Genomic DNA, 14,804 nt, shown 5'->3' with positions numbered 1-14,804 from the left:
GAAGATCTCAGCAGCTCAGGAAATTGTTTCAGTCAAATAACTTTACATTTAATGATGGGGAAATAAGTGCTACTTTGTGCTAGAATTCCAAAAAGTATCCTAAACAAAGACAAATGTACTGATTTCCTAGCCATTTACAAAATTCCATATTTTCTGTGAGCGTTATATGTGCTATAAGAGTTAAGTTCTTTTTATTGTCTGTAGTTTTTTGTCTTGAAAGTTGTGACACTATTGAAGAAAATTTGGAGGTAAAAACTGTCTACAAACCCGCAACTTTAAAACAACTGCTTGCATATCACCTTCCAGTTTTTGCCATTTAATTGTGACTCTTAATGATGCACTCAAGATTTTCCTAGGAAATCTAACATTTTCTATATATATTTAAATTTAAATATCTGACATAAAATTCAGTAAAGCAAAATAAGAATTTTAGTTACTCTCAGGACATGTCCTTTATTTCTTGGTGTTTTATTCTTTTTGTAACAATGTTTCATTTACGGGTCCAATCTTTTTCCAGGAAATGTGTAGGGGGCTACTCTCCTTGTCAAAATAGCTGGGACGGAATTATCTTCACACAGTGAATTCGGCAACAAGCATGTGAATGTGTTAATTGCCTTTCCCCATTCACCTGAGGGAAGTGCCTCCAGAGCCTGGTTCTTTTTATTCAAAGAAATTTGGGCATCCTGTTTTGCCTGGAAGATATTATTAGAGAAAAATCACTTGATCTTTTTGTTACTGTTAATGAAAAATAATAGTGGTTTGTTATATATTCCCATTCTTTCCAGAGATCCTCAATCAAGTTAATCACGATCTTTGATAAATCTGAGAGGTTTTATTCAGTAGTTCTTTAAATTGGTTGTCTTGCTTACCTCCTTTTCTGCCTCCTTCTCCAGGAGCTATTTGGTGTTATTAGTAGGAAATGACACCAGGATTGGAACTTGTGTTCAGAGACTTAACCAACAGTACTTTGTCTCTTTTCCAACTAACATATTTACGCCCGATGTTAAACCTTATGGGAAATAAATCCCCTGGAAATTTGAATGTTCTTATCTTATGACTTAACATCAGTATTTAAACTTACCTAATGTCTGACCTTTGGCATATATTGGATAAATTTCTTTTCCTTATAATTATTCTTTGGTAAATATAAATCATTCAAATTTTTTTTCATAGTTTCTCCAGAAATATTTTCTTTAGGTTTAATTAATTTAATTTCTTCAGTTTCTCACTAGATACTTTTATATAAAGAATGCAGGGACTTCCCTGATGGTCCAGCGGTTAAGACTCTGCTCTCCCAGTGGAGGGCGTCCGGGTTTGATCCCTGGTCAGGGAACTAGGTCCCGCATGCCACAACTGAAGATCACGTACTTGGCAATGAAGATCCTGCGTCGCCTAAATAAATAAATGTTTAAAAAAAAAAAAAAAGAGGGCTTTCCCTGGCATTCCAATGGTTAAGACTTCGCCTTCCAATGCAGGGGGTGCAGGTTTGATCCCTGATCGGGGAGCTAAGGTCCCACATGCCTTGTGGCCAAAATACCAAAACATAAAACAGAAGCAATATTGTAACAAATTCAATAAAGACTTTAAAAAATGTATTAAAAAGTTTAAAAAGAATGCAGAGAATAGTAATGACTGGAGGCATATGAAAACTGCAATTAACATCTTCAGAGTTATGTTTGGAATATTTTATGAACATTGATTTTTTTTTATTGACTGAAAAACCAGCTATTTTGTGAATTGATGTGCCTTTAACTATTTTTTATCAGCAGGGGGTGTTATAATAATATCTATGTTACGCTGTAAATAATTTAGCTGATCAGATATCCAGTCAAAAGGTGAATGATTTAGTATAGTTCTTTTACAAGTTAACAGACTGCATCCCTTGCCTCTGAGTCTTACCCTGAAAGTGCATGTCACTCACCATGAGACTGTATGTCAAGCCATTGCCCATAATACAAAACAACTTAAATCACATTCATATTTCTTTGTACTGGCATACCTCATTTTACTGTGCTTCACAGATATTGCGTTTTCTACAAGTTGATGTTTTGTGGCAACCCTGTGTTGTCAGATGATGGTTAGCATTTTTTAAAAATATTTATTTATTTATTATTTTTTTATTTTTGGCTGCATTGGGTCCTAGTTGCAGCACACAGAATCTTTTGCTGCAGCACGCAGGCTTCTCTCTAGTTGTGGCGCATGGGCTCCAGAGCACGCGGGCTCAGTAGTTGCAGTGTGCAGGCTTAGTTGCCCTGTGGCGTGTGGGATCTTAGTTCCCTGACCAGGGATCAAACCAGCATCCCCTGCGTTGGAAGGCAGATTCTTAACCACTGGACCACCAGGGGAAGTCCTTGTTAGCATTTTTTAGCAATAAAGTTTTTTTTTTAATTTTTATTGAAATATAGTTGATTTACAATGTTGTGTTTAAAGTATTTTTTATTTAAGGTATTCACTTTGTTTTTTAGACATAACGCTTTTGCACACTTAATAGATTACAGTGTAGTGTAAACATAATTTTTATATGCACTGGGAAACCAAAAATATTCATGTGACTCAACTTATTGTGATGTCATAAATGGGGGCCTGAAAGCAAACTGCAGTATCTCCATGTATGACTGTATACAAAAATAACATATATATCCCTGTTAGAGATCTTTAAAAAATCCTTGGAGTCACAACATATATTACTAAATAATTCTTCTAGATGTTTGTGTTAGTGTTATATATAATAGTGTAAAATTTGAAGACAAATACATACATCACGCCCAGAATATCTCTGTAGGAACACATAAGAACCTCATGACAGTGGTTGTCCCTAGGGAGCTGGAACTGGATGCGTCAGGGACCAGAATGGGAGGAAGGCTTGATTTTTAGTGTATATCTTCCCGCCCAACCTTTTTGTTTGGAATTTTGTACCATGTAATTTAACAATAGGGAAATGGTTAGATTCTAGGTACATATGTTGAATTGGATTTGTAGTTATTAATAATAGGAAGTCTGTAATTACATGGGAAATTACATAGCTATAAAGTAAAAAAAGCAGATGCTTAATTGTATATTTAATATTATTCAGCTTGTATTTAGACTATCTTTTTATTATTTTTAGTTTTAATTGAGGTATGGTTGATTTATAGTATTATATAAGTTTCAGATGTACAACATAGTGATTTATGGTTTTTAAAGATTGTAGTCCATTTATAGTTATTATAAAATTGGACTATATTCTCTGTGCTGTACAATATACCCTTGTGGCTTATTTATTTTATACATAGTAGTTTGTGCCTCTTAATCTCCTACCTCTATTTTGTCCCTTCCTTCTCCCTCTCCCTCTCCCCACTGGTAGCCACTAGTTTATTCTCTATATCTGTGAGTCTGTTTTTGTTGTTGTTACTATATTCACTTGTTTGTTTTATTTTTCAAATTCCACATATAAGTGATAGCATACAGTATTTGTCTTTCTCTGTCTGACTTATTTCAATAGCATAATAACCCTCCAAGTCTATCTGTGTTGTTGTTAATGGCAAAATCTCATTTGTTTTTGTGGCTGAGTAGTATTCCAGTAGTATTTTGTCAATGGTTTCCTTTGGTGTGCAAAAACTTTTAAGTTTAATTAGGTCCCATTTGTTTATTTTTGCTTTTGTTTCCTTTGCCTTAGAAGATAGATCAAAAAATATATATATTGGTACAATATATGTCAAAGAGTATTCTGCCTATGTTTTCTTTTAGGAGTTTTGTGGTTTCTGGTCTTATATTTAGGTCTTCAATCCATTTTGAGTTTATTTTTGTATATGGTGTGCGAAAATATTCTAATTTCATTCTTTTACGTGTAGCTGTCCTGTTTTTCCAGCACCACTAATTGAAAAGACTGTCTTTTCTCCATTGTATACTCTTGCTTCCTTTGTCATAGATTAATTAACCAAAGTGAATGGGTTTATTTCTGGACTCTCTATTTCTGTTGCATTGATCTATGTGTCTGTTTTTGTGCCAGTACCACACTGTTTTCATTACTGTAGCTTTGTAGTATAGTCTGAAGTCAGGGAGCTTGATTCCTCCAACTCTTTTCTTTCTCAAGATTGTTTTGGCTCGCTCTTATTTAATTGCCTGTGCCCCAAGAATGGTCTGAACGATATTAGTCCTTTTAAATATGTTGAGGTTTCTTTTATGCCTTAGTATTTGGTCAATATCCCAAATGTACTTTAAAAAGCGTAGGTAATCTCTATTTTGCATTCAAGGAGTCTCTCCCTCCTTTTCCGTTTCTCCACACATACACATAGATATATATATTGTATATGTATGTAAACTATACATATTTTTAACTCTAGCTTTTATCCAAATCTTTCTCTGCTTACTAATTTTTTTGTTTGTATGACCTACCATTTTTTGATACAGATGTGTTAAAATTACCTGCTATGATTGGGGATTGTACTATCAGTCCAGGCTGCTATAACAAGGTACTACAGGTTAGGTGGCTTAAGCAACAAACACTTATTTCTCGTGGTTCTGGAGACTGGGAAGTCCAAGATCAAGGTGCTGGCAGATTTGGTGTCTGAAGACACCCCTCCTGGTTTGCAGAAGGGTAAAGGCATTCTTCGTGGTTGGCAGATGGCTGTCTTCCCGTTGTATCCTCAAATGGTGGAGAGAGAGAAAGGGGCTGGCTCTCTTTCTCTTCTTATAAGAACATGAATCCCATCATGGGCCTCAAACCTCATGATCTAATTACCTCCCCAAAGGCCCCCCCCCCAATGCTATCACATTAGGGCTTCAGCATAAGAGTATTAGGGGCACGTAAACATTCAGACAATAACAGGGATTGTGAAGTCCTCTTAATAATTTTGTCCATTTTTACTAGTTGTATTTTGAGGCTGTGTTGTTAGCTACATACAAGTTTGTTTTAACTTCTTGGTGATTGTTCCATTTGTTATTGTGTAGTTTCTCTATTTATACATATTAGTGTGTTTTACCTTAATTTCCTCCATCCTGTAGCTATTAAAATACAAAACCAAAAAACGTATGCCTTAGGAGAAATGACCAGAAGGGAAACATCATAATGCCAGCAGTGGTTGTGTTAGGAGGTGGGATTTAAAGAGCTTCTTTTCTTCATAAAATATGATTCCTTTTACTCATGTAATTTAAGTTTTTCTATTACAATTTTACTTGAGTATAAATTATTTTAAGTGCCATTTTTATCTTAATTGAACTGACTCTTTACCTACATCTAATGAGGACAGGTTTTTTTTTAAGGTATTTAGTAGCAACCCATGATTTTAATAATAAAGACAACTGTGCTAGTGATATTTTATTTAAGCTCAATATATTACCTATAGATGCTGACCTTATATGACAGATGAAATAAAAGAGGTGAATTTAAAACAGATTTTGCATCTTATTATATTTTTTCTTTTTTTTTTAATAAAAGGAAGGATTACGGCCAGGAGATACAACCAGCACTTTCTGTGGTACTCCTAATTACATTGCTCCTGAAATTTTAAGAGGAGAAGATTATGGTAATAAATTGGTGGTATTTTGGCTATGTGCTAGAAGGGTGGTTAAATGTGGTACCAATTGCATTATAGTACACTATAGTATTTCAGTACTGAGCTTATTAACATAAACTTTCTTGATCTTCTTAAAACCTACATAAAACCCCCAAATTCTGAAATCAGAGATGGTGGGACCTTGGCAGTATTTGGGGGTGCAAATTTGAATAATATTTTATTAGTAGCAAGCACTTAAGAGTACTAGGCACTATTCTAAGCAGTTTGCATATGTTAACTAAGTTAATCCTCTTAATAATCCTATGAGGTAAGCACTGTTAATTCACATTTTACAAACAAGGAAACTGATGTACAGAAAAGTTAAATAACTTGCCCAAGGTCATGTAGCTAGAAACTGGCAGAGTTGGGATTTAATCAGCCATGTGACTCCAGAGTCATAAACCTCTGGAAGATTGTTCAGATTTCCTGGGGTATTTCCCCCAGGAATCTGAAAGATGGAGGAAAGATTGCCTGCTTGTCACGAACCAGAGGATATGTTTATCTTAAGAAAACATTTGACCCTTTGTGTTCTGGCCCTTTGATTCCAGCAGTTGTAAAGGAGGATGGGTATTTCTGATAGCTGCTCATAATACGGTTCCAAAGTCCTTCAAGGATCTTTAATCAGCTAGCAGAAAATCACGTTTCAGATCAAGGAAGGTTATTCTCAAATACAATTTCATTATATCCTCAAAACAAAATATTAGATACAGGCTATGAGTCTGAAATTACAGACATATTTGGGAAGCGAAACTTATGTTCCATTTTCCATATTTTATTTTTAAAGTTATCTTTTAGGTACCTCCCCTTTTTGATAAGTGAAATATTCCTATAATCCTCGATGCCTACCATGATAGTTGTAATGCATTTCGAGTTTACTTTTTCATTGTGTTTATTTTTTTTATTATGTAATAAAATGAATCTCAAATTACTGACTTTTTAGAATGCAAGATGGATAATTTGTTGCTTTAAAATTTCTTTTTGAAGGTTTCAGCGTCGACTGGTGGGCTCTTGGAGTACTAATGTTTGAGATGATGGCAGGAAGGTCTCCATTTGATATTGTTGGGAGCTCTGATAACCCTGATCAAAACACAGAGGATTATCTTTTTCAAGGTAATTTGCAGTGTTTTACAGAGATTCGCTGTGAATAATCTATTCTAGAGCATGAATGAGGACGGCTCAAGTTATTACTTTGAGTAAGAAAGAGGAGAATAATCTGGACAATATAGTCCTTAACACGTGAGGCTTTGAGTTTGTTTTTGTTGTGGTGGTTGTTTTGATCTATCCTTCCTACCTCTTAGTCTGTTCACATTTGCCAGTTACCTTCTCATACTCAAAAACATAACAAAGAGGTTCCTTCAGATTGTACATCACAGAGATTGGAGGAAAGAATTGTGTAGCTGGAGAGGACAGTCTTTTCACCTGGACCATGAGGCTGAATGCATAAGTCCAAGAGCAATATGAGGAAAAAGTAGAGTACCAAGAAGATAAGAGGGATCAAAAGGTGAAGAAAAAAGCCCCACAACTGGAAATACAAAGAATTGAACAGAACGGAAACAAGCAGACAAGCACAAGGACCCCTCCCCCACCAACACACAGTCCAAAGAAGTGTGAAGACTGCCATAAAATTCTACATTTCATAATTAAGGCCGTCACAGGAAATGAATGGATATTTCATGTAATAGGAAATCCAGCTGGCTGTGGAATATATGGAAAGACGTTCAACCTCACTACTAATTAAGGGTGTGCACATTAAAACATTAATGAGCTACCATTTTATACCTACACATTTGGCAAAAATTTTAAAGTCTGATAATACTAGTGCTGGTGAGGATATGGAGCAACTGGAACTCTGGTGGCAGGAGTGAAAATGGACACAACAGCTTTGGAAAATAATTTGGCAACGTCTAATAAAATCGAATATAGTAATATGTGCCACACATTTTACAGATACTAACTCATTTAAACCTCATAACACCCCGATGAATCAGGTATTATTTTTATTCCAATTTTACAGATGAGGAAACTAAGGTAAGGTAGTCAAAGAATAAAACATATGCATATAATGATAAAAACTGTTCAGAGTAGATAGAGGCTGTCTCTGAGAAGGAAGGAGAGGAATGGGACTGGGAAAGTACACAAGACGCTTAGGTAGTGTATGTAATGTCTTTGGTTTTTTCTGCTAGAATGCCTTAAATACCTCATAATAAAAATATAAAGATTAAAGCCCTGTAAAAGTTAAATATAATGCCGTAAATTTTATCTTTCTAGTTATTTTGGAAAAACAAATTCGCATACCACGTTCTTTGTCTGTAAAAGCTGCAAGTGTCCTGAAGAGCTTCCTCAACAAGGTATAAATTGTGTATAAAATCTTTAGTGATTTATCTCTATACAAATGAAGCTGGTAAGGAGAGGTTCAGGCAACGTAAAATTCCAAAACATCGGAGTATGTAATTTTTCAGTTAGATCTGGAACTTGTCTCTTCAGCAAAGAGTAGGTTGACAGAATTAGATCCTGAGGTGAGTTGTTCTTTCCATTTTGCCAATATAATTTACCCCCAGCTTTATATTACATATGGTGTTTTTAATGTAAATGAAAAATACCATGTACTCAGGGAAAAATTGCATCTCTGGGGATAGCCTTAATTGTACTTTCAGCTCTGTTTTTCAGTTTTCTTTAGATTATTATTCATAGAATGTCTTAACTTATTGAGCACTTAGTGCAGTAGTGTTCCCTACAAATTCTCATATCACAACCCTATAATTAGATAATATTCAGAAGAAATGAAATGCTACCATTGGCGCTTTAAAAAATCTGAACATCTGAAAATTCTGTCGTTGTTTGTTGCAGTTGGTAGGCTAGAAGAGTTTTAGGATCTATCTAAGATTACGATTCTGAACTATCTTTACTCATAACACTTCTAACACCAAATATGTAGGTTTCTTCCACACCAACCAATTTTCCAATTTTTACGTTAAAATCTTATTTTAAATAAATGGTAGGTTAGAAAGTAGGTTGATGTGCATTTATTTATTTATTTAAAGAGCCCTCTCTCTAACACCAATCTACTACTTCTTCATTTTTTTTTTTTAATAAATTTTATTTATTTTTTAATTTTTGGCTGTGTTGGGTCTTCATTGCTGCATGGGCTTTTCCCTGGTTGCCGCGAACGGGGGCTACTCTTTGTTGCGGTGCGTGGGCTTCTCATTGTGGTGGCTTCTCTTGTTGCAGAGCACGGGCTCTAGGTGTGCGGGCTTCAGTAGTTGTGGCACGCAGGCTCAGTAGTTGTGGCACGCGGGCTCTAGAGCGCAGGCTCAGTAGTTGTGGCGCACGGGCTTAGTGGCTCCGCGGCATGTGGGATCTTCCCAGACCAGGGCTCAAACCTGTGTCCCCTGCATTGGCAGGCGGATTCTTAACCACTGCACCACCAGGGAAGCCCTGCATTTATTTTCTAGGATAAACAGATAAGATAATGATGAATTTTAATAAAATAAGAAATTCAAGCTTGTTTTAAATGAGTATTTTATGTGAGGAAAGATTTAAACTGGAAACCTAAGTGAAAAGTGAAGGTGAGAAGTGTCAATATGCAAAACAAAATTCCTTTTACTGCAAAGAAAAATGGGAACATGTTCTCATTCATGATAATTTTATAAGTTGCAGGCCCCTTCTCAGTCCAGTGATTCAGATAACGGTTGTATCGTGGCGCTATACAAAGATTATGGTTGTTGTAATTGGGCATAGGGCTTTTAAATTGAGCTAAAAACAAACTTGTAAAGTTTGGGGGTTTGCATATTTTGGCTGTCGCTCTAACCCATGTCAAAGAAAGAGCTGGATGCTGCCCAGTCGATTCTGCTGCCCTTTTTCCTCCCATTTTTCTTTAGCAAGGGCGTGGCCACATCTCTCCACTTGCATTACAAGGATAGCTGGAGAGAGAGCCATGAGGAAATCTTACTTGTCACAAGCTTCAGATACTCATTTGAGTATCTAGTGTTGCACTTTCTAGAAAAGAAAGGTAGACCATTCTGAGTTCAGACATAAAGGTATCATATAATAGACACAAAACACAGGTCACAAAGATGATTTATTCTAAAGCAGGATATTCACCCAGTTCTTGAAACATTTCTTTCCACCATAGGACCCAAAGGAACGATTGGGTTGTCATCCTCAAACAGGATTTGCTGATATTCAGGGACACCCATTCTTCCGAAATGTTGATTGGGATATGGTATGTAAATTGGACTGTTTTATTATATTAGGTTTCATTATTTTCTTGGGCCAAAATTTATTAACTTAAAAGAATATTGAAAAACTAGTATATCACAGCTTAAATAATTTAAAACCACTCTCTTCAGTGCTTTTAAAAAAGCTTTTGAAACAGTAAAAGCTTAGAACATGAATTTAATGGAGCAGGTTGTAATATTATTGAGGCCTGCATCAATGTTCAGATTTGTAAATTATTTCCATCATTGTGAATATTGTAGAACAATGCCTAGGGACTCATTTTAATAAGACTGGGAAATACCTGAGGACAGAGGAGAAATGTAGAGGTGGACTATTTCTAAGAATGCAGGCTTGAGCTGTCATCCACTATGTCTTTTCTAGATGGAGCAAAAGCAGGTGGTACCTCCCTTTAAACCAAATATTTCTGGGGAATTTGGTTTGGACAACTTTGATTCTCAGTTTACTAATGAACCTGTCCAGCTCACTCCAGATGATGAGTAAGTAATTCTGTAGACCGAAATATTTTTCAAGTTCCATTTTTAATGGCTACACAGTGTTTCATTATCAGATTATGCTGTATTTTATCTAATCATTCAGTTATGGGATGTTTGAATTATACAATTACAAAAACAGTAATTGTCATTTTCTTCTTTGCTTTACGTGTATTATCTCTAGTTCTCACAACAACCTTGTAAACCTAGTTGTCATCATCTTCGTTTTACAGATGAGGAAACCAAGGCTCAGAGAGGTTAAGCAAAGTTATGCAGCTATGAGGTGGCAGAGCCAGGATTCAAACCCAAGTCTGACTAAGGCCTGTGCTCTTTCCACTCCACTGCGCTGTTTCCCATTTTGATGATGACCATCTTTGTCTGAGTTCCTGAGTATTACCTTAAGATAGATTCCTAGACAGGGAATTAGGTCAAAGGGTGCGAAATTTTTAAAGCTCTTGATATGTATTGCCAAATTACTTTTTAAAAAGATTACATCAACATACCAAGTCCAGGCAGCAGTGATCTGACATACTTTTTGTGTTAATGTTGTATCTTTTAAAGTTTAGAATAACTTGGGGGTACTTGATCCTTCACCTGTCATTACAGATTCATTCTCTCATCTCATAAAGCCCTTTCTGCTTGGCAATCATTTTACTTTTACATCTTGTTAGTTCTTATCACGTTCCTCACCGCAGCTGTTCTAAAACTATCTCTACATTTTAGAAGCCTTCAATCCTACCCCTGCCTTCATCACTCTAAATGGATTAACCTTGCCTTGAGTTGACTGCCAGGATTGAGACTTCTCTGCTGTGAGCTTGCTCCCTTTCTAGCTGTCACCAGACCACCTTGCATCTCAGAATTGCTCTCTAACTCTTCCCAAACTTTTGCTTCTTCCCAGTTCTTGAAAGGCAAGGGGTACTCTCCCCTTTTCCTCCAGGTTTCACTTTGTCAGTTATCTCCACTACTCTACCTTCCTTAACTTCTCTTTTCCAGCTTCTTTCCCTCTACTTATAAACATGTTCAACTATCCTAATTTTTTCCATTTCTTTGAACCACCACATTTTTTTCTCATTTTCCTTTCATCTTCGAGCTTTTTCAAAAATAGTTAATAGATGCTTATGCTAAAAGAAAAATAAATAAGCGCTATCTCTATTAAGTTCCTTCAGAGTAGTCAACATTATCTTACACTTTCTTGCTCCAACACTTTAACCTCTTACAATTTAACCTGCTTTTTCACCTGTTGAAGGTTGAATTGACTTCTTAATTTCTAAATTTTAAAGCATTTTTTGATCTGCCCCCATCTCCTCCGATGTCAGTAAAGCGTCTGGCACTCATGGCCTGCTTTAGTTGGCACTGCCTACCCTCATTCTGCGTCATCTCTTTAACCACTTGTCATCTTATTTTCCCTGTCCCCTTGAGACTAGGATGCTCCGTGGTTCTATTCATGACTGCCTTCTCTTTGCTATATGCAGTTTGTACCTTGGAGATTTCAGCCAACCCCGTAGCATGGATACCAGCTATTAAATGACTCCCAGCTCAATTGGCAAACAATTCTTGAGCAAAAGGCACTATGCTAAGTACTGCACATTCAAAGATGATCAAGGCATAGGCCAATCTCTTAGAAAGCTTACTGGCTACTAGAGGAGGGAGAGGTGTACCCAAATCATTATTTCTGGCAGCATTGTGTATTAGAAAGAGCACTGGATTTAACCAAAAGATAGGAATTTGAATCCCGACGCCACCTCTTACCAGCTGGGTACCCTGGGTGTGAATTGCATAACTTCTCTGAGCCTGTGTCTTCCCTTATTGCCTACCTCCCAAGGTGCTGTGAAGAATAAATGAGCGGTGGTTTCTAAAGCTCCTAGCCCCTGCCCTGATATCTCTCCTGAGCTGCATTTCCCTCTACTAGTTTAAACATCTCTCCTGGTTTGTCAGATACGCACCTCAAACATATGAAGTCTAAATTGTTCTCACTCGGGTCCTTGTTTTTATTTACCCTTTTCTGCTTGTTGTACCACCATGCAGTCCTGCATTCGGATTCAAGAGCTGAGTCAGTGGTTGTTGACTCTAACTTTTCCTTACCAAACTACATAATACCTTCAGCAGCCAAGTCCTCGTCTCTTTTTGCTTTACTTCATCATTTGTGTCGTTTCCATTCCCACTGCCATAAGCCCAGCTCAGGTCTCTCAGATCATACGTAGACTATCATGCCATCCTAACTGACTCCTTCTTTACTTTGCAGCCTATTCGGTACACTCAGGAAGTACCACTCCAGTTCTTTAACTCCTTTCATCAGAAACCTTCAGTAACTCCTACATTGCCTAGCAGAAAAAGTCTATCCCCTTGGTTAGTAATTAAGGCCTCCCGCCATCTGCTTCAGCCTGACTTTCTAGCCATATCTCTCTCTATACTCTAACACAAACGCTGCGTTCTCATCAGGCTCAGTTACTCACCATTCCCTGATAGCATGCTGTTAACATTTCCTCTCTATTCCTCCTTCCTTCTCACCTATTGAAATCTTCCCCATCTTTGAGAGATACCTCAGATGTAACCAGACCTTTGATGGATCAAGGTGGACCTACTTAGTGTAAACGTCACTGGCTTCTTTGAGCTAGCCATTACCTTCCAACATCCTCTGCCACTTAACACCCTTCTATTCCTGTGCTCCAACTCTAATAAATTACTGGCATTCCCCAGACCTACCATAATCTTTCATAATTCCATTCAGTAAGTGTTTGTGGAATGATGCTGCCTTTCTTGATTTCTCCAAGTAGAAGTCACCTTTTTCTTTAGAACTGTGGTTAGAGTAGAACTTAGCTTGTCGTGTAGGAAACTTAGCAGGTAGTGCTTTCTGTTATGTGAAGTACCTACCTTCCTTCTCTTCTTGAAGGAAGAGACTATGTCCTGTGTAACGTGGTGCTCTGCAGTATGGTACGAACATTTAAGTAGTAAAATATTTGGTGGAAATACTCTTGTGAATTAAACTAGGAGCCCAGTGTAGCAGAATGCCAACCTCTCTGCTCCCTGTGACCCACTGCCTCCCTGTGGTGACCCTTCCTCACTCCAGGTCTTTCAGTGTTCTTCTTCCTGTTGTCTTTTCATTTTGGTTAACTTCTTCTGGGCCTTCTCTTCACCATCTTCCATCTGGCTGTTGGGGTGACTACTAAATTGCACACTAATACAGACCTGGATGTTACATTATGAATGTCGTTCAGGTCAAAAGTTAAGATTACTTAGGATTATGACAATTTGTACCTTTTTTATTCCCAGTCTTCAGTTTTGGACTACTTTTTGGTTCTAAACTTGCTCGTGGGATTATTAGTCTTTTTTGATTTTCAACATTCCTGATTCTTCTAGAAAATGTTTTGGGGTTAATCTAAAAACTTGTAGATTTTCCCCCCGTAACTTATATAAATTAGCCTTATTTTTAATTTTTTAATCTTATTTTTCCATTTAAGTAAAAAATCAAAGAAATCTTGATGATGAAAATTATTTTTCTTTCAACAGTGACATTGTGAGGAAGATCGATCAGTCTGAATTTGAAGGTTTTGAGTACATTAATCCTCTTTTGATGTCTGCAGAAGAATGTGTCTGATCCTCCTTTCTCAACTATGCATTTTGCTTGTGTTGCCATTTAGTGCATGGATAAACTTGTTACCAGCCTGGATACAAAGAACCATTTTATATTTTTCACCTGCAAAAAAAGCACTCAGTATATTCTGTTGTTGGCTGTAAGAGTCAATTATTACATCTAAGTTTAACTATGGGAAAAAAATGAAACTAGTTTGCAGACAATCATGTCAAAATTTAGTTACACTGGTAATCCAGCAACCTACTGATGAATAATAAAGTTGTCTTTTTTGTTTAAAGGAAGTACTGACTAAAAAGAGTATCTGTTGCATTAAGGCACATGGTGGGATTACATCATAAGCCTCCCCTGATTTTTGTCATACTCATGAAGTCATTTAAGTGTCTAATTTTGGAATAAAAGAGTAATTCAAAATACAACTTGTTATATTACCTATTACTTTCTGAGTTCTGTGTGTTTACAAATTCAGCTGTAAATTTTATCATTGCCTTAGCAAATTAAATTATTGATTTTTAAGGCAACAATTATAAATTGGTAATAAAAGATGTTGCTTGCTTAGAATGAGGGAATACAGATTCTCCTTGAGGAAGAAAATAGGCACATTTTATTAAGAATCAGATTCCAAATCATTAGCTGTTTTTGAAAAACTGATTCAAGTGATTTCTTTAGTATGTTAAGGGGTTAGTGTCTGAGCTTGTCCCTGTAGCGGGAACTTTAACTGGAGTGTTAATAAATGTAGTTCAAAGAACCCAGGATGCAGTTAAATGGAACACTTCTCAGTATATAAAGAGGAAAAAATAGAAACTTAAAATAGATACAGAAAAGTGCAATGGTAATATTTATTTCTTATTGGACAGTAAATCTCACAGTCGCTTTTTGTGATTTGACTTAAATAATAAGGAGGCACTCACTTGCTACCAAATGTAAAAGCATTCCATTATCCAGTGGACACAGAATGTATACTATTTTTTC

General features: G+C 36.5%; 1 protein-coding gene across 1 annotated transcript in view; it reads left to right on the top strand.

The window, feature by feature from the left end:
* PRKCI (protein kinase C iota) overlaps positions 1-14,804 on the top strand; it is an 86,625-nt gene that overhangs the window by 70,248 nt on the left and 1,573 nt on the right. The window contains exons 13-18 of the mRNA XM_061194481.1: positions 5,417-5,504; positions 6,519-6,644; positions 7,803-7,882; positions 9,667-9,756; positions 10,134-10,249; positions 13,751-14,804. The exon at positions 13,751-14,804 is cut by the window's right edge and continues 1,573 nt beyond it. Coding sequence (XP_061050464.1) covers positions 5,417-5,504; positions 6,519-6,644; positions 7,803-7,882; positions 9,667-9,756; positions 10,134-10,249; positions 13,751-13,838 — 588 coding nt within the window. The 3' untranslated portion in view covers positions 13,839-14,804. The remainder of the gene's footprint in view (positions 1-5,416; positions 5,505-6,518; positions 6,645-7,802; positions 7,883-9,666; positions 9,757-10,133; positions 10,250-13,750) is intronic.

This window comes from Eubalaena glacialis, chromosome 6 (assembly GCF_028564815.1).
Source record: "Eubalaena glacialis isolate mEubGla1 chromosome 6, mEubGla1.1.hap2.+ XY, whole genome shotgun sequence".
Taxonomy (NCBI): Eukaryota; Metazoa; Chordata; class Mammalia; order Artiodactyla; family Balaenidae; genus Eubalaena; species Eubalaena glacialis.
The sequence above is the reverse complement of the archived record's forward strand: the minus strand, read 5'-3'. Positions and strand labels throughout refer to the sequence as shown.